The sequence below is a fragment of the Salvelinus fontinalis genome, chromosome 15 (genome assembly GCF_029448725.1).
Source record: "Salvelinus fontinalis isolate EN_2023a chromosome 15, ASM2944872v1, whole genome shotgun sequence".
Classification (NCBI taxonomy): Eukaryota; Metazoa; Chordata; class Actinopteri; order Salmoniformes; family Salmonidae; genus Salvelinus; species Salvelinus fontinalis.
Window position 1 is genome coordinate 9577193 of NC_074679.1, and position 21235 is coordinate 9598427.

The 21235-nt window shown below is 34.9% G+C and overlaps 1 protein-coding gene across 2 annotated transcripts in view; it reads right to left on the reverse strand.

Annotated features, from left to right (window-relative positions):
• The window catches only part of LOC129811391 (gamma-2-syntrophin-like), a 95933-nt gene that overhangs the window by 23172 nt on the left and 51526 nt on the right, over positions 1-21235 (reverse strand). For both annotated transcript variants that reach the window (XM_055862659.1, XM_055862660.1), the window contains 3 exons: positions 8930-9046; positions 7359-7430; positions 6976-7185 (listed from right to left, as the gene is read on the reverse strand). In XM_055862659.1, the coding sequence (XP_055718634.1) occupies positions 6976-7185; positions 7359-7430; positions 8930-9046 (399 nt within the window). The remainder of the gene's footprint in view (positions 1-6975; positions 7186-7358; positions 7431-8929; positions 9047-21235) is intronic.

Sequence of the window (21235 nt, forward strand, 5' to 3'; positions counted from 1 at the left end):
CCTTCACTATGTACTTCATAGTGTACCAGGACCACTATGTCCTTCACTGTGTCCTTCACTATGTCCTTCACTATGTCCTTCACTATGTCCTTCACTATGTCCTTCATAGTGTACCAGGACCACTATGTCCTTCACTATGTACTTCATAGTGTACCAGGACCACTATGTCCTTCACTATGTCCTTCACTATGTCCTTCATAGTGTACCAGGACCACTATGTCCTTCACTATGTCCTTCATAGTGTACCAGGACCACTATGTCCTTCACTATGTCCTTCATAGTGTACCAGGACCGCTATGTCCTTCACTATGTCCTTCACTATGTCCTTCACTATGTCCTTCACAGTGTACCAGGACCACTATGTTCTTCACTATGTTCTTCATAGTGTACCAGGACCAATATGTCCTTCACTATGTCCTTCATAGTGTACCAGGACCACTATGTTCTTCACTATGTCCTTCACTATGTCCTTCATAGTGTACCAGGACCACTATGTCCTTCACTATATCCTTCACTATGTCCTTCATAGTGTACCAGGACCACTATGTCCTTCACTATGTCCTTCATAGTGTACCAGGACCACTATGTCCTTCACTATGTACTTCATAGTGTACCAGGACCACTATGTCCTTCACTATATCCTTCACTATGTCCTTCATAGTGTACCAGGACCACTAAGTCCTTCACTATGTCCTTCATAGTGTACCAGGACCACTATGTCCTTCACTATGTCCTTCATAGTGTACCAGTACCACTCTGTCCTTCACTATGTCCTTCACTATGTCCTTCATAGTGTACCAGGACCACTATGTCCTCACTATGTCCTTCATAGTACCAGGACCACTATGTCCTTCACTATGTCCTTCACTATGTCCTTCCTAGTGTACCAGGACCACTATGTCCTTCACTATGTCCTTCATAGTGTACCAGGACCACTATGTCCTTCACTATGTACTTCATAGTGTACCAGGACCACTATGTCCTTTGTAGTGTCCACTATGTCATATTCATCTTGTATCCTCCATTTTGTATTCTACAATAAACAACAAGTCCCAGTCCAATTGAAGTACAGGATACATCAGAGCCACAGGCCATGGCCATCTGTTCCTGCTTTCAAGGGTTCAGTCTATGAAAGATTAAGAGAGAATGTTCATTTCATTGGGCTTCATTTTGTGTTGATGATAGGCCATTCCTTATTTCATTCTGCAGTTTATATGTAAAATTGTTTTTTTTTTTGGTACAGCTAAGAACTTGCCTATGGAATGAATGTCCTCAGAATTAAGTGGCAACTTAATTGAGCCCTGTGGAATCACGATGCTGAACTATCCATGAACAAACAAGCCACTCTATAGAACATAATGGGATTATACTTGCCTTCAAAGAGACGTATTTTCTCAACAGCCAATGAATTTTATGAACTTGCGTCTGGTCAACATTTTTTGAGCAGAACCAAATTATGGAATTTTTGTGGGTTCACACTTTGCCCTTAAAATGTATTTTAGCCCTGACAGGTTCTTTCCTCTGTATTATTTATACATGTCTGTAGTTAAGGGTTCTGAGCATCATAGCCCTCAGGCTTAACTGTGTTTTAGCCTTTTACTTTGGTTGGCTGCTTTTGAAGAGGAGAATTATACAAAACCCTATCGGCCATTCGATGAGGCCCCGACTTGACATCTAGCATATTTTTGAGTCTTGGTTCGAGTGAATGAATAGAGAACAGCTCAAAAAAGGGAGCGTAGTTATTCTGAAAGCATCAAATATCATTCCCAAGCATATCTGTGAAGGTTTAGACAATTGTTCAATGTGTACAGTGCTAAGCCTGCTATTATGAAGGATCCTGCAATGCTCATAAAGGTGTTATGACACATACGTGTCAGGTGTTATAACAAATATATGTCAGGTGTTATGAAACATACGTGTCAGGTGTTATGACACATACATGTCAGGTGTTATGACACATACATGTCAGGTGTTATGACACATACGTGTCAGGTGTTATGACACATACATGTCAGGTGTTATGACACATACATGTCAGGTGTTATGACACATACGTGTCAGGTGTTATGACACATACATGTCAGGTGTTATGACACATACATGTCAGGTGTTATGACACATACATGTCAGGTGTTATGACACATACATGTCAGGTGTTATGAAACATACATGTCAGGTGTTATAAACTATATGCATCAGAGATACTCTATTGATACTTTTGTCAGCTGACAGTGTAACACCACTCTAGTCTGCATACAGCTGACAGTAACACCACTCTAGTCTGCATACAGCTGACAGTGTAACACCACTCTAGTCTGCATACAGCTGACAGTGTAACACCACTCTAGTCTGTATACAGCTGACAGTGTAACACCACTCTAGTCTGTATACAGCTGACAGTGTAACACCACTCTAGTCTGCATACAGCTGACAGTGTAACACCACTCTAGTCTGTATACAGCTGACAGTGTAACACCACTCTAGTCTGCATATAGCTGACAGTGTAACACCACTCTAGTCTGTATACAGCTGACAGTGTAACACCACTCTAGTCTGCATATAGCTGACAGTGTAACACCACTCTAGTCTGCATATAGCTGACAGTGTAACACCACTCTAGTCTGCATACAGCTGACAGTAACACCACTCTAGTCTGCATACAGCTGACAGTAACACCACTCTAGTCTGCATACAGCTGACAGTAACAGGTTCACTGTGTTGACAGTAGCAGGTTCACTGTGTTGACAGTAGCAGGTTCACTGTGTTGACAGTAGCAGGTTCACTGTGTTGACAGTAGCAGGCCCACTGTGTTGACAGTAGCAGGACCACTGTGTTAACAGTAGCAGGTTCACTGTGTTGACAGTAGCAGGTTCACTGTGTTGACAGTAGCAGGTTCACTGTGTTGACAGTAGCAGGCCCACTGTGTTGACAGTAGCAGGTTCACTGTGTTGACAGTAGCAGGCCCACTGTGTTGACAGTAGCAGGTTCACTGTGTTGACAGTAGCAGGCCCACTGTGTTGACAGTAGCAGGACCACTGTGTTGACAGTAGCAGGTTCACTGTGTTGACAGTAGCAGGTTCACTGTGTTGACAGTAGCAGGCCCACTGTGTTGACAGTAGCAGGCCCACTGTGTTGACAGTAGCAGGTTCACTGTGTTGACAGTAGCAGGCCCACTGTGTTGACAGTAGCAGGCCCACTGTGTTGACAGTAGCAGGTTCACTGTGTTGACAGTAGCAGGCCCACTGTGTTGACAGTAGCAGGCCCACTGTGTTGACAGTAGCAGGCCCACTGTGTTGACAGTAGCAGGCCCACTGTGTTGACAGTAGCAGGCCCACTGTGTTGACAGTAGCAGGTTCACTGTGTTGACAGTAGCAGGCCCACTGTGTTGACAGTAGCAGGTTCACTGTGTTGACAGTAGCAGGTTCACTGTGTTGACAGTAGCAGGTTCACTGTGTTGACAGTAGCAGGCCCACTGTGTTGACAGTAGCAGGCCCACTGTGTTGACAGTAGCAGGCCCACTGTGTTGACAGTAGCAGGCCCACTGTGTTGACAGTAGCAGGCCCACTGTGTTGACAGTAGCAGGCCCACTGTGTTGACAGTAGCAGGACCACTGTGTTGACAGTAGCAGGTATAAGAGAGTATACCTTTTGGCTGTGATTATGAGCAGTTCTTCACTTGGGCAGGAGTTCACCGGAGCTGAGCAGCGACATCTCGTATGTTCTACTGCTGGAGCTTCTGTCCCTCTTACAGAATATTAGTTCAAAAGTATTGAGGAGCTCCTGATCCCTAAATGTAAACAGTAACAGCACCCAACATGAGTACCGGGCAAACTATTTTTAGTCCATGTTAAGCGCTGATTATGAGGAGCTTAGTAATTTCATGCAGTCTGACTTTTAGCAAATCTTTCACATATACAGGTGAAGGTTAAATAAAACTCTTATTAAATACCGAAAAGACCAGTAGCACTTAAATATGTAATCTATTCACTTCCTGAACAAGGTGTGCTGCAATATGCGTTCTCTGCAAGAGGTCATCACCATAACACTGCAGACTTTACCTTTAACAGAGGTCATCACCATAACACTGTAGACTTTACCTTTAACAGAGGTCATCACCATAACACTGCAGACTTTACCATAACAGAGGTCATCACCATAAAACTGCAGACTTTACCTTTAACAGAGGTCATCACCATAACACTGCAGACTTTACCATAACAGAGGTCATCACCATAAAACTGCAGACTTTACCTTTAACAGAGCTCATCACCATAACACTGCAGACTTTACTTTTAACAGAGCTCATCACCATAATACTGCAGACTTTACCATAACAGAGCTCATCACCATAATACTGCAGACTTTACCATAACAGAGCTCATCACCATAACACTGCAGACTTTACCTTTAACAGAGCTCATCACCATAACACTGCAGACTTTACCTTTAACAGAGCTCATCACCATAACACTGCAGACTTTACCTTTAACAGAGGTCATCACCATAACACTGTAGACTTTACCATAACAGAGCTCATCACCATAACACTGCAGACTTCACCTTTAACAGAGGTCATCACCATAACACTGCAGACTTTACCATAACAGAGGTCATCACCATAACACTGCAGACTTTACCTTTAACAGAGCTCATCACCATAATACTGCAGACTTTACCATAACAGAGCTCATCACCATAATACTGCAGACTTTACCATAACAGAGCTCATCACCATAATACTGCAGACTTTACCATAACAGAGCTCATCACTATAACACTGCAGACTTCACCTTTAACAGAGGTCATCACCATAACACTGCAGACTTTACCATAACAGAGCTCATCACCATAACACTGCAGACTTTACCTTTAACAGAGCTCATCACCATAACACTGCAGACTTTACCATAACAGAGGTCATCACCATAAAACTGCAGACTTTACCTTTAACAGAGGTCATCACCATAACACTGCAGACTTTACCATAACAGAGGTCATCACCATAAAACTGCAGACTTTACCTTTAACAGAGCTTATCACCATAACACAACAGACTTTACCTTTAACAGAGCTCATCACCATAACACTGCAGACTTCACCTTTAACAGAGGTCATCACCATAACACTGCAGACTTTACCATAACAGAGGTCATCACCATAACACTGCAGACTTTACCTTTAACAGAGGTCATCACCATAACACTGCAGACTTTACCTTTAACAGAGGTCATCACCATAACACTGCAGACTTTACCTTTAACAGAGGTCATCACCATAACACTGTAGACTTTACCTTTAACAGAGCTCATCACCATAACACTGCAGATGGGAGGGTTGGAAACATTTGAGGTTTGTCCTTAAAAACATGATCCAAAGTGCTAATTTCAGGCAGCTCTGAGACGGATATTTAAGACCCATCTAAAGCTGTTTTTAGTGGTAACACAGTTGGTTATGTCATGAATTCTGACAGCTGAGACAGCCTATCCAGCCGTGATGCACACTGCCCATATGGGCATGGAACAAGAGAAGCCTAACGTGATGCACACTGCCCATATGGGCATGGAACAAGAGAAGCCTAACGTGATGCACACTGCCCATATGTGCATGGAACAAGAGAAGCCTAACGTGATGCACACTGCCCATATGGGCATGGAACAAGAGAAGCCAGCCGTGATGCACACTGCCCATATGTGCATGGAACAAGAGAAGCCAGCCGTGATGCACACTGCCCATATGGGCATGGAACAAGAGAAGCCTAACGTGATGCACACTGCCCATATGTGCATGGAACAAGAGAAGCCTAACGTGATGCACACTGCCCATATGGGCATGGAACAAGAGAAGCCAGCCGTGATGCACACTGCCCATATGGGCATGGAACAAGAGAAGCCAGCCGTGATGCACACTGCCCATATGGGCATGGAACAAGAGAACCCTAACGTGATGCACACTGCCCATATGGGCATGGAACAAGAGAAGCCAGCCGTGATGCACACTGCCCATATGGGCATGGAACAAGAGAAGCCTAAAGTGATGCACACTGCCCATATGAACATGGAACAAGAGAAGCCTAACGTGATGCACACTGCCCATATGGGCATGGAACAAGAGAAGCCAGCCGTGATGCACACTGCCCATATGTGCATGGAACAAGAGAAGCCTAACGTGATGCACACTGCCCATATGGGCATGGAACAAGAGAAGCCTAACGTGATGCACACTGCCCATATGGGCATGGAACAAGAGAAGCCTAACGTGATGCACACTGCCCATATGGGCATGGAACAAGAGAAGCCTAACGTGATGCACACTGCCCATATGGGCATGGAACAAGAGAAGCCAGCCGTGATGCACACTGCCCATATGGGCATGGAACAAGAGAAGCCAGCCGTGATGCACACTGCCCATATGGGCATGGAACAAGAGAAGCCTAACGTGATGCACACTGCCCATATGGGCATGGAACAAGAGAAGCCAGCCGTGATGCACACTGCCCATATGTGCATGGAACAAGAGAAGCCTAACGTGATGCACACTGCCCATATGGGCATGGAACAAGAGAAGCCTAACGTGATGCACACTGCCCATATGCATATATTATTATTTTAGACCTGAACGTCCCGTTATGGACTAACATTGGAATTGGAGTTAATTCCAAAGCGATACATAAATGACCGTAAATACACAACCTGAAGCGGTGCTTAAGATTGACCGTTACGTTAGGCTTGTTAAAAATAGAGCCCTATGTACTGTTCTAGAATGATCCACTAAACGGAGACTGCATGTCTGGAAGTAATGTATCGTATTTGCTGCAGTTAAAAAGTGTGATAACACAATGACAGCTCGTCTTTTTTCAAAATGTGTAAAACGTCAGTCATACAGTATCTCAGCACCATTTATAGCAAACCCCCGAACCTTTAACTCCGGGGAGAATCACATCATGGCCAAAACAAACCTAATGTGCTGTTCCACTTACCCCTACTCTCTGCACCTCCATGAAGACGGCTCTTTGGAAGGACTTCTCCCACACGGCGAGGTCAGAGGTCATCTCCACACTGAAGGTGTGACTCTGGCCGTGGCCGACCAGGATACTGAAACAGAAAGGTTCGCCGTCCTGCAGATCCTCATCCTGCTGGAGGCCGAGGTAGAACTTGGCCTGGATCCAACAGTCCTCCGTCACACATAGCTGCAACACATCCAAACGTGAAACGTCATCCAGTTTTATTCACTGCAAGCTAAACTCTCAACTTGAGATGTGTAGATCTAACATAGACATGGTTCAAGTGACATGCACATTAATTCAAATTCCGGTAACATTTCGTGCAGGTATCTTCTTCTGCATGTGAACGTTAAACATACCTTGTGAACCTTTAACAGAACCTCATAGAGGGTATACATAGTTTCAGCTTGTCCCCAGTCTGTTCCACTAACCTAAGGGGGATAAAAGTGTGTGTATTTTTTGTTTTTACAAATGTAATCATACAGTATCTTACAGGCATTGTGTTAAGATACACTGAGCCATAGTAAGCCAACATACAGTGTGGTTGATAAACAGCATTTGGAAGCTCTGCATTCACTTATTAAACCCCAATAACTAGGGAAGACAATTAAATTGTTTCATTACTTGTCTAGTGGGTGGTTTGGGGTACAGCTCAAAACTCCGTTCAGAAATAGATGATGTAATTGTAAAGTATACTGAACAAAAATACAAACGCAACGTGTAAAGTGTTGGTCCCATGTTTTGATGAGCTGAAATAAAAGATCCCAGATGTAAAAAAAAAAAAATTGTGTACATCCCTGTTAGTGAGCATTCTATCCTTTGTCAAGATATGCCACACCTGTCAGGTGGGTGGATTATCAAAAAGCTGATTAAACAGCATGATCAATAGACAAGTCTACGACCTCTCAGGCCCACCCATGGCTGCGCCCCTGCCCAGGTCATGTGAAATCCATAGATTAGAACCTGATTTATTTATTTCAATTGACTTAGCACCTTGTATGAACTATTACTCAGCAAAATATTTGACATTGTTGCATCTTTGCTTTTATATTTTTGTTCAGAGTACGTGTCAAAAAGGTTCAGAATAACCATTATAACTATACACTGTATGTAGCCCACCAACATGCTCCCAGCTGAAGAGAGAATCTACGGGCTATCATGTAGCCCACCAACAGTCTCCCAGCTGAAGAGAGAATGTACGGGCTATCATGTAGCCCACCAACATGCTCCCTGCTGAAGAGAGAATGTACGGGCTATCATGTAGCCCACCAACATGCTCCCAGCTGAAGAGAGAATGTACGGGCTAGCATGTAGCTCACCAACAGTCTCCCAGCTGAAGAGAGAATGTACGGGCTATCATGTAGCCCACCAACATGCTCCCAGCTGAAGAGAGAATGTACGGGCTATCATGTAGCCCACCAACATGCTCCCAGCTGAAGAGAGAATGTACGGGCTATCATGTAGCCCACCAACAGTCTCCCAGCTGAAGAGAGAATGTACGGGCTATCATGTAGCCCACCAACAGTCTCCCAGCTGAAGAGAGAATGTACGGGCTAGCATGTAGCCCACCAACATGCTCCCAGCTGAAGAGAGAATGTACGGGCTATCATGTAGCCCACCAACATGCTCCCTGCTGAAGAGAGAATGTACGGGCTATCATGTAGCCCACCAACATGCTCCCTGCTGAAGAGAGAATGTACGGGCTAACATGTAGCTCACCAACAGTCTCCCAGCTGAAGAGAGAATGTACGGGCTATCATGTAGCCCACCAACAGTCTCCCAGCTGAAGAGAGAATGTACGGGCTATCATGTAGCCCACCAACATGCTCCCAGCTGAAGAGAGAATGTACGGGCTATCATGTAGCCCACCAACATGCTTTGGACTCTTAACAGTTAATGAATGACGAGGAAATCAATGGGAGGTTCATACAGGAGGACTCCTGAAGACGTAGAGCGAAGGGCCTCGCAATGCCAGGAACTTGAAGGTACTTGATGGACCAGCATCATTAGCTTGAGGGTTTTCACACACCCAGCCCATGTGGACAATCTGCAGAAACAAGGTAATCCATTCTCTTGCAATTTTTTATCATTTGTAATTAACCTACATACTATGAGTGGATACGTCTTAGTTAAAGATGGTTATAGTTATAGATGTAGATAGTAATAGTTGTAGATAATTATAGACGTAGATAGTTATAGATGTAGATAGTTGTAGATAGTTGTAGTTATAGATGTAGATAGTTATAGATGTAGATAGTTATAGATGTATATAGTTATACATGTAGATAGTTATACATGTAGATAGTTATAGATGTAGATAGTTGTAGATGTAGATAGTTGTAGATGTAGATAGATGTAATTATAAATGTAGATAGTTATAGATGTAGATAGTTGTAGATGTAGATAGTTATACATGTAGATAGTTATACATTTACATTTAAGACATTTAGCAGACGCTCTTATCCAGAGCGACTTACAAGTACATTCATTCATTTTTTTTTTTTTTTTTTTTTTGTACTGGCCCCCCGTGGGAATCGAACACACAACCCTGGCGTTGCAAGCGCCATGCTCTACCAACTGAGCCACACGGGGCCCGGATGTAGATGTAGATAGTTATAGATGTAGATAGTTATAGATGCAGATAGTTATACATGTAGATAGTTGTAGATGTAGATAGTTGTAGATGTAGATAGTTGTAGATGTAGATAGTTGTAGATGTAGAAAGTTATAGATGTAGATAGTTGTAGATGTAGATAGTTGTAGCTGTAGATAGCTATAGATGTAGATAGTTATAGATGTAGAAAGTTATAGATGTAGATAGCTGTAGATGTAGATAGCTGTAGATGTAGATAGTTGTAGATGTAGATAGTTGTAGATGTAGATAGTTATAGATGTAGATAGTTGTAGTTGTAGATAGTTGTAGATGTAGATAGTTATAGATGTAGATAGTTGTAGCTGTAGATAGTTCTAGATGTAGATAGTTCTAGTTATAGATGTAGATAGTTATAGATGTAGATAGTTATAGATGTAGATAGTTATAGATGTAGATATTTATAGATGTAGATAGTTATAGATGTAGATAGTTATAGATGTAGATAGCTGTAGATGTAGATAGCTGTAGATGTAGATAGTTCTAGATGTAGATAGTTCTAGTTATAGATGTAGATAGTTATAGATGTAGATAGTTATAGATGTAGATAGTTATAGATGTAGATATTTATAGATGTAGATAGTTATACATGTAGATAGTTGTAGATAGTTGTAGATGTAGATAGTTATAGATGTAGATAGTTGTAGATGTAGATAATTATAAATGTAGATAGCTATAGATGTAGATAGTTATACATGTAGATAGTTATAGATGTAGATAGTTCTAGTTATAGATGGAGATAGTTATAGATGTAGATAGTTGTAGTTATTGATGTAGATACTTGTAGTTATTGATGTAGATAGTTGTAACTATTGATGTCGATAGTTGTAGATGTAGATAGTTGTAGATGTAGATAGTTATAGATGTAGATAGTTATACATGTAGATAGTTATAGATGTAGATAGTTCTAGTTATAGATGTAGATAGTTATATATGTAGATAGTTATACATGTAGATAGTTATAGATGTAGATAGTTATAGATGTAGAAAGTTATAGATGTAGATAGTTGTAGATGTAGATAGTTATAGATGCAGATAGTTATAGATGCAGATAGTTATAGATGTAGATAGTTATAGATGTAGATAGTTGTAGATGTAGATAATTATAAATGTAGATAGCAATAGATGTAGATAGTTATACATGTAGATAGTTATAGATGTAGATAGTTGTAGTTATAGATAGTTGTAGATGTAGATAGTTATACATGTAGATAGTTATAGATGTAGATAGTTGCAGATGTAAATAATTAGATTTAGATAGTTGTAGTTATAGATAGTTGTAGATGTAGATAGTTATATATGTAGATAGTTGTAGTTATAGATAGTTGTAGCTGTAGATAGTTGTAGATGTAGATAGTTGTAGTTATAGATAGTTGTAGATGTAGATAGTTATAGTTGTAGATAGTTATAGATGTAGATAGTTCTAGTTATAGATGGAGATAGTTATAGATGTAGATAGTTATAGATGCAGATAGTTGTAGATGTAGATAGTTATAGATGTAGATAGTTATAGATGTAGATAGTTATAGATGTAGATAGTTATAGATGGAGATAGTTATAGATGTAGATAGTTATAGATGTAGATAGTTGTAGATGTAGATAGCTGTAGATGTAGATAGTTGTAGATGTAGATAGTTGTAGATGTAGATATAGATAGTTGTAGATGTAGATAGTTGTAGATGTAGATAGTTGTAGATGTAGATAGTTGTAGATGTAGAAAGTTATAGATGTAGATAGTTATAGATGTAGATAGTTGTAGATGTAGATAGTTGTAGATGTAGATAGTTATAGATGTAGATAGTTGTAGATGTAGATAGTTGTAGATGTAGATAGTTATAGATAGTTGTAGATGTAGATAGTTATAGATGTAGAAAGTTATAGATGTAGATAGTTGTAGATGTAGATAGTTGTAGATGTAGATAGTTATAGATAGTTGTAGATGTAGATAGTTATAGATAGTTGTAGATGTAGATAGTTATAGATGTAGAAAGTTATACATGTAGATAGTTGTAGATGTAGATAGTTGTAGATGTAGATAGTTATACATGTAGATAGTTGTAGATGTAGATAATTAGATGTAGATAGTTGTAGTTATAGATCGTTGTAGATGTAAATAGTTATAGATGTAGATAGTTATAGATGTAGATAGTTATAGATGTAGAAAGTTATAGATGTAGATAGTTATAGATGTAGATAGTTATAGATGTAGATAGTTGTAGCAGTAGATATTTATAGATGTAGATAGTTATAGATGTAGAAAGTTATAGATGTAGATAGTTATAGATGTAGATATTTATAGATGTAGATAGTTATAGATGTAGATAGTTATAGATGTAGATAGTTGTAGTTATAGATAGTTGTAGATGTAGATAGTTATAGATGTAGATAGTTGTAGATGTAGATAGTTATGCATGTAGATAGTTGTAGATAACTAGATGTAGATAGTTGTAGTTATAGATCGTTGTAGATGTAAATAGTTATAGATGTAGATAGTTATAGATGTAGATATAGATGTAGATAGTTATAGATGTAGATAGTTGTAGTTATAGATAGTTATACATGTAGATAGTTGTAGATGTAGATAATTAGATGTAGATAGTTGTAGTTATAGATCGTTGTAGATGTAGATAGTTATACATGTAGATAGTTATAGATGTAGATAGTTGTAGATGTAGATAGTTGTAGATGTAGATAGTTATAGATGTAGATAGTTATAGATGTAGATAGTTGTAGATGTAGTTAGCTGTAGATGTAGATAGCTGTAGATGTAGATAGTTGTAGATGTAGATAGTTGTAGATGTAGATAGTTGTAGATGTAGATAGTTGTAGATGTAGAAAGTTATAGATGTAGATAGTTGTAGATGTAGATAGTTGTAGATGTAGATAGTTATAGATAGTTGTAGATGTAGATAGTTATAGATGTAGAAAGTTATAGATGTAGATAGTTGTATATGTAGATAGTTGTAGATGTAGATAGTTATAGATAGTTGTAGATGTAGATAGTTATAGATGTAGAAAGTTATAGATGTAGATAGTTGTAGATGTAGATAGTTGTAGATGTATATAGTTATACATGTAGATAGTTGTAGATAATTAGATGTAGATAGTTGTAGTTATAGATCGTTGTAGATGTAAATAGTTATAGATGTAGATAGTTATAGATGTAGATAGTTATAGATGTAGAAAGTTATAGATGTAGATAGTTAAAGATGTAGATAGTTAAAGATGTAGATAGTTATAGATGTAGATAGTTGTAGCTGTAGATATTTATAGATGTAGATAGTTATAGATGTAGATAGTTGTAGTTATAGATAGTTATACATGTAGATAGTTGTAGATGTAGATAATTAGATGTAGATAGTTGTAGTTATAGATCGTTGTAGATGTAGATAGTTATACATGTAGATAGTTATAGATGTAGATAGTTGTAGATGTAGATAATTAGATGTAGATAGTTGTAGATGTAGATAGTTATAGATAGTTGTAGTTATAGATCGTTGTAGATGTAAATAGTTATAGATGTAGATAGTTATAGATGTAGATATAGATATAGATAGTTATAGTTGTAGATAGTTGTAGATGTAGATAGTTATACATGTAGATAGTTATAGATGTAGATAGTTGTAGATGTAGATAATTAGATGTAGATAGTTGTAGATGTAGATAGTTATAGATAGTTGTAGTTATAGATCGTTGTAGATGTAAATAGTTATAGATGTAGATAGTTATAGATGTAGATATAGATGTAGATAGTTATAGTTGTAGATAGTTGTAGATGTAGATAGTTATAGATGTAGATAGTTATAGATGTAGATAGTTGTAGATGTAGATAATTAGATGTAGATAGTTGTAGTTATAGATCGTTGTAGATGTAGATAGTTATAGATGTAGATAGTTATAGATGTAGATAGTTGTAGTTATAGATTGTTGTAGATGTAAATAGTTGTAGATGTAAATAGTTGTAGATGTAAATAGTTATAGATGTAGATAGTTATAGATGTAGATATAGATGTAGATAGTTATAGTTGTAGATAGTTATAGATGTAGATAGTTGTAGATGTAGATAGTTGTAGATGAAGATAGTTATACATGTAGATAGTTGTAGATACAGATAGTTATAGATGTAGATAGTTGTAGATGTAGATAGTTGTAGTTATAGATAGTTGTAGATGTAGATAGTTATAGCTGTAGATAGTTATAGATGAAGATAGTTATAGATGTAGATAGTTAAAGATGTAGATAGTTGTAGTTATTGATGTATATAGTAGTAGATGTAGATAGTTATTGATGTAGATAGTTATAGATGTAGATAGTTGTAGATGTAGATAGTTGTAGATGTAGATAGTTGTAGATGTAGATAGTTATAGATGTAGATAGTTATAGATGTAGAAAGTTATAGATGTAGATAGTTGTAGATGTAGATAGTTGTAGCTGTAGATAGTTATAGATGTAGATAGTTATAGATGTAGATAGTTATAGATGTAGAAAGTTATAGATGTAGATAGCTGTAGATGTAGATAGCTGTAGATGTAGATAGTTGTAGATGTAGATAGTTATAGATGTAGATAGTTGTAGTTATAGATAGTTGTAGATGTAGATAGTTATAGATGTAGATAGTTATAGATGTAGATAGTTGTAGCTGTAGATAGTTCTAGATGTAGATAGTTCTAGTTATAGATGTAGATAGTTATAGATGTAGATAGTTATAGATGTAGATAGTTATAGATGTAGATATTTATAGATGTAGATAGTTATAGATGTAGATAGTTATAGATGTAGATAGCTGTAGATGTAGATAGCTGTAGATGTAGATAGTTATAGATGCAGATAGTTGTAGATGTAGATAGTTATACATGTAGATAGTTGTAGATAGTTGTACATGTAGATAGTTATAGATGTAGATAGTTGTAGATGTAGATAGTTATAGATGCAGATAGTTATAGATGCAGATAGTTATAGATGTAGATAGTTATAGATGTAGATAGTTGTAGATGTAGATAATTATAAATGTAGATAGCTATAGATGTAGATAGTTATACATGTAGATAGTTATAGATGTAGATAGTTCTAGTTATAGATGGAGATAGTTATAGATGTAGATAGTTGTAGTTATTGATGTAGATACTTGTAGTTATTGATGTAGATAGTTGTAACTATTGATGTAGATAGTTGTAGATGTAGATAGTTGTAGATGTAGATAGTTATAGATGTAGATAGTTATACATGTAGATAGCTATAGATGTAGAAAGTTCTAGTTATAGATGTAGATAGTTATACATGTAGATAGTTATACATGTAGATAGTTATAGATGTAGATAGTTATAGATGTAGAAAGTTATAGATGTAGATAGTTGTAGATGTAGATAGTTATAGATGCAGATAGTTATAGATGCAGATAGTTATAGATGTAGATAGTTATAGATGTAGATAGTTGTAGATGTAGATAATTATAAATGTAGATAGCAATAGATGTAGATAGTTATACATGTAGATAGTTATAGATGTAGATAGTTGTAGATGTAGATAGTTATAGATGTAGATAGTTGTAGTTATAGATAGTTGTAGATGTAGATAGTTATAGATGTAGATAGTTATAGATGTAGATAGTTGTAGCTGTAGATAGTTCTAGATGTAGATAGTTCTAGTTATAGATGTAGATAGTTAAAGATGTAGATAGTTATAGATGTAGATAGTTATAGATGTAGATATTTATAGATGTAGATAGTTATAGATGTAGATAGTTAGAGATGTAGATAGCTGTAGATGTAGATAGTTATAGATGCAGATAGTTGTAGATGTAGATAGTTATACATGTAGATAGTTGTAGATAGTTGTAGATGTAGATAGTTATAGATGTAGATAGTTGTAGATGTAGATAGTTGTAGATGTAGATAGTTATAGATGTAGATAGTTGTAGATGTAGATAATTATAAATGTAGATAGCTATAGATGTAGATAGTTATACATGTAGATAGTTATAGATGTAGATAGTTGTAGCTGTAGATAGTTCTAGTTATAGATGGAGATAGTTATAGATGTAGATAGTTGTAGTTATTGATGTAGATACTTGTAGTTATTGATGTAGATAGTTGTAACTATTGATGTAGATAGTTGTAGATGTAGATAGTTGTAGATGTAGATAGTTATAGATGTAGATAGTTATACATGTAGATAGTTATAGATGTAGATAGTTCTAGTTATAGATGTAGATAGTTATACATGTAGATAGTTATACATGTAGATAGTTATAGATGTAGATAGTTATAGATGTAGAAAGTTATAGATGTAGATAGTTGTAGATGTAGATAGTTATAGATGCAGATAGTTATAGATGCAGATAGTTATAGATGTAGATAGTTATAGATGTAGATAGTTGTAGCTGTAGATAGTTCTAGATGTAGATAGTTCTAGTTATAGATGTAGATAGTTATAGATGTAGATAGTTGTAGTTATAGATAGTTGTAGATGTAGATAGTTGTAGATGTAGATAGTTATACATGTAGATAGTTATAGATGTAGATAGTTATAGATGTAGATAGTTGTAGTTATTGATGTAGATACTTGTAGTTATTGATGTAGATAGTTGTAACTATTGATGTAGATAGTTGTAGATGTAGATAGTTGTAGATGTAGATAGTTATAGATGTAGATAGTTATAGATGTAGATAGTTATAGATGTAGATAGTTATAGATGTAGATAGTTGTAGATGTAGATAGTTGTAGATGTAGATAGTTGTAGATGTAGATAGCTGTAGATGTAGATAGTTGTAGATGTAGATAGTTGTAGATGTAGATAGTTGTAGATGTAGATAGTTGTAGATGTAGATAGTTGTAGATGTAGATAGTTATAGATGTAGAAAGTTATAGATGTAGATAGTTGTAGATGTAGATAGTTGTAGATGTAGATAGTTATAGATAGTTGTAGATGTAGATAGTTATAGATGTAGAAAGTTATAGATGTAGATAGTTGTAGATGTAGATAGTTGTAGATGTAGATAGTTATAGATAGTTGTAGATGTAGATAGTTATAGATGTAGAAAGTTATAGATGTAGATAGTTGTAGATGTAGATAGTTGTAGATGTAGAAAGTTATACATGTAGATAGTTGTAGATGTAGATAATTAGATGTAGATAGTTGTAGTTATAGATCGTTGTAGATGTAAATAGTTATAGATGTAGATAGTTATAGATGTAGATAGTTATAGATGTAGAAAGTTATAGATGTAGATAGTCATAGATGTAGATATTTATAGATGTAGATAGTTATAGATGTAGATAGTTATAGATGTAGATGTAGATAGTTGTAGTTATAGATAGTTGTAGATGTAGATAGTTATAGATGTAGATAGTTGTAGATAATTAGATGTAGATAGTTGTAGTTATAGATCGTTGTAGATGTAAATAGTTATAGATGTAGATAGTTATAGATGTAGATATAGATATAGATAGTTATAGTTGTAGATAGTTGTAGATGTAGATAGTTATACATGTAGATAGTTATAGATGTAGATAGTTGTAGATGTAGATAATTAGATGTAGATAGTTGTAGATGTAGATAGTTATAGATAGTTGTAGTTATAGATCGTTGTAGATGTAAATAGTTATAGATGTAGATAGTTTTAGATGTAGATATAGATGTAGATAGTTATAGTTGTAGATAGTTGTAGATGTAGATAGTTATAGATGTAGATAGTTATAGATGTAGATAGTTGTAGATGTAGATAATTAGATGTAGATAGTTGTAGTTATAGATCGTTGTAGATGTAGATAGTTATAGATGTAGATAGTTATAGATGTAGATAGTTGTAGTTATAGATTGTTGTAGATGTAAATAGTTGTAGATGTAAATAGTTGTAGATGTAAATAGTTATAGATGTAGATAGTTATAGATGTAGATATAGATGTAGATAGTTATAGTTGTAGATAGTTATAGATGTAGATAGTTGTAGATGTAGATAGTTGTAGATGAAGATAGTTATACATGTAGATAGTTGTAGATACAGATAGTTATAGATGTAGATAGTTGTAGATGTAGATAGTTGTAGTTATAGATAGTTGTAGATGTAGATAGTTATAGCTGTAGATAGTTATAGATGAAGATAGTTATAGATGTAGATAGTTAAAGATGTAGATAGTTGTAGTTATTGATGTATATAGTAGTAGATGTAGATAGTTATTGATGTAGATAGTTATAGATGTAGATAGTTGTAGATGTAGATAGTTGTAGATGTAGATAGTTGTAGATGTAGATAGTTATAGATGTAGATAGTTATAGATGTAGAAAGTTATAGATGTAGATAGTTGTAGATGTAGATAGTTGTAGCTGTAGATAGTTATAGATGTAGATAGTTATAGATGTAGATAGTTATAGATGTAGAAAGTTATAGATGTAGATAGCTGTAGATGTAGATAGCTGTAGATGTAGATAGTTGTAGATGTAGATAGTTATAGATGTAGATAGTTGTAGTTATAGATAGTTGTAGATGTAGATAGTTATAGATGTAGATAGTTATAGATGTAGATAGTTGTAGCTGTAGATAGTTCTAGATGTAGATAGTTCTAGTTATAGATGTAGATAGTTATAGATGTAGATAGTTATAGATGTAGATAGTTATAGATGTAGATAGTTATAGATGTAGATAGCTGTAGATGTAGATAGCTGTAGATGTAGATAGTTATAGATGCAGATAGTTGTAGATGTAGATAGTTATACATGTAGATAGTTGTAGATAGTTGTAGATGTAGATAGTTATAGATGTAGATAGTTGTAGATGTAGATAGTTATAGATGCAGATAGTTATAGATGCAGATAGTTATAGATGTAGATAGTTATAGATGTAGATAGTTGTAGATGTAGATAATTATAAATGTAGATAGCTATAGATGTAGATAGTTATACATGTAGATAGTTATAGATGTAGATAGTTCTAGTTATAGATGGAGATAGTTATAGATGTAGATAGTTGTAGTTATTGATGTAGATACTTGTAGTTATTGATGTAGATAGTTGTAACTATTGATGTAGATAGTTGTAGATGTAGATAGTTGTAGATGTAGATAGTTATAGATGTAGATAGTTATACATGTAGATAGTTATAGATGTAGAAAGTTCTAGGTATAGATGTAGATAGTTATACATGTAGATAGTTATACATGTAGATAGTTATAGATGTAGATAGTTATAGATGTAGAAAGTTATAGATGTAGATAGTTGTAGATGTAGATAGTTATAGATGCAGATAGTTATAGATGCAGATAGTTATAGATGTAGATAGTTATAGATGTAGATAGTTGTAGATGTAGATAATTATAAATGTAGATAGCAATAGATGTAGATAGTTATACATGTAGATAGTTATAGATGTAGATAGTTGTAGATGTAGATAGTTATAGATGTAGATAGTTGTAGTTATAGATAGTTGTAGATGTAGATAGTTATAGATGTAGATAGTTATAGATGTAGATAGTTGTAGCTGTAGATAGTTCTAGATGTAGATAGTTCTAGTTATAGATGTAGATAGTTAAAGATGTAGATAGTTATAGATGTAGATATTTATAGATGTAGATATTTATAGATGTAGATAGTTATAGATGTAGATAGTTAGAGATGTAGATAGCTGTAGATGTAGATAGTTATAGATGCAGATAGTTGTAGATGTAGATAGTTATACATGTAGATAGTTGTAGATAGTTGTAGATGTAGATAGTTATAGATGTAGATAGTTGTAGATGTAGATAGTTGTAGATGTAGATAGTTATAGATGTAGATAGTTGTAGATGTAGATAATTATAAATGTAGATAGCTATAGATGTAGATAGTTATACATGTAGATAGTTATAGATGTAGATAGTTGTAGCTGTAGATAGTTCTAGTTATAGATGGAGATAGTTATAGATGTAGATAGTTGTAGTTATTGATGTAGATACTTGTAGTTATTGATGTAGATAGTTGTAACTATTGATGTAGATAGTTGTAGATGTAGATAGTTGTAGATGTAGATAGTTATAGATGTAGATAGTTATACATGTAGATAGTTATACATGTAGATAGTTATAGATGTAGATAGTTCTAGTTATAGATGTAGATAGTTATACATGTAGATAGTTATACATGTAGATAGTTATAGATGTAGATAGTTATAGATGTAGAAAGTTATAGATGTAGATAGTTGTAGATGTAGATAGTTATAGATGCAGATAGTTATAGATGCAGATAGTTATAGATGTAGATAGTTATAGATGTAGATAGTTGTAGCTGTAGATAGTTCTAGATGTAGATAGTTCTAGTTATAGATGTAGATAGTTATAGATGTAGATAGTTGTAGTTATAGATAGTTGTAGATGTAGATAGTTGTAGATGTAGATAGTTATACATGTAGATAGTTATAGATGTAGATAGTTATAGATGTAGATAGTTGTAGTTATTGATGTAGATACTTGTAGTTATTGATGTAGATAGTTGTAACTATTGATGTAGATAGTTGTAGATGTAGATAGTTGTAGATGTAGATAGTTATAGATGTAGATAGTTATAGATGTAGATAGTTATAGATGTAGATAGTTATAGATGTAGATAGTTGTAGATGTAGATAGTTGTAGATGTAGATAGTTGTAGATGTAGATAGCTGTAGATGTAGATAGTTGTAGATGTAGATAGTTGTAGATGTAGATAGTTGTAGATGTAGATAGTTGTAGATGTAGATAGTTGTAGATGTAGATAGTTATAGATGTAGAAAGTTATAGATGTAGATAGTTGTAGATGTAGATAGTTGTAGATGTAGATAGTTATAGATAGTTGTAGATGTAGATAGTTATAGATGTAGAAAGTTATAGATGTAGATAGTTGTAGATGTAGATAGTTGTAGATGTAGATAGTTATAGATAGTTGTAGATGTAGATAGTTATAGATGTAGAAAGTTATAGATGTAGATAGTTGTAGATGTAGATAGTTGTAGATGTAGAAAGTTATACATGTAGATAGTTGTAGATGTAGATAATTAGATGTAGATAGTTGTAGTTATAGATCGTTGTAGATGTAAATAGTTGTAGATGTAGATAGTTATAGATGTAGATAGTTATAGATGTAGAAAGTTATAGATGTAGATAGTTATAGATGTAGATATTTATAGATGTAGATAGTTATAGATGTAGATAGTTATAGATGTAGATGTAGATAGTTGTAGTTATAGATAGTTGTAGATGTAGATAGTTATAGATGTAGATAATTGTAGATAATTAGATGTAGATAGTTGTAGTTATAGATCGTTGTAGATGTAAATAGTTATAGATGTAGATAGTTATAGATGTAGATATAGATGTAGATAGTTATAGATGTAGATAGTTGTAGTTATAGAGAGTTATACATGTAGATAGTTGTAGATGTAGATAATTAGATGTAGATAGTTGTAGTTATAGATCGTTGTAGATGTAGATAGTTATACATGTAGATAGTTATAGATGTAGATAGTTGTAGATGTAGATAATTAGATGTAGATAGTTGTAGATGTAGATAGTTATAGATAGTTGTAGTTATAGATCGTTGTAGATGTAAATAGTTATAGATGTAGATAGTTATAGATGTAGATA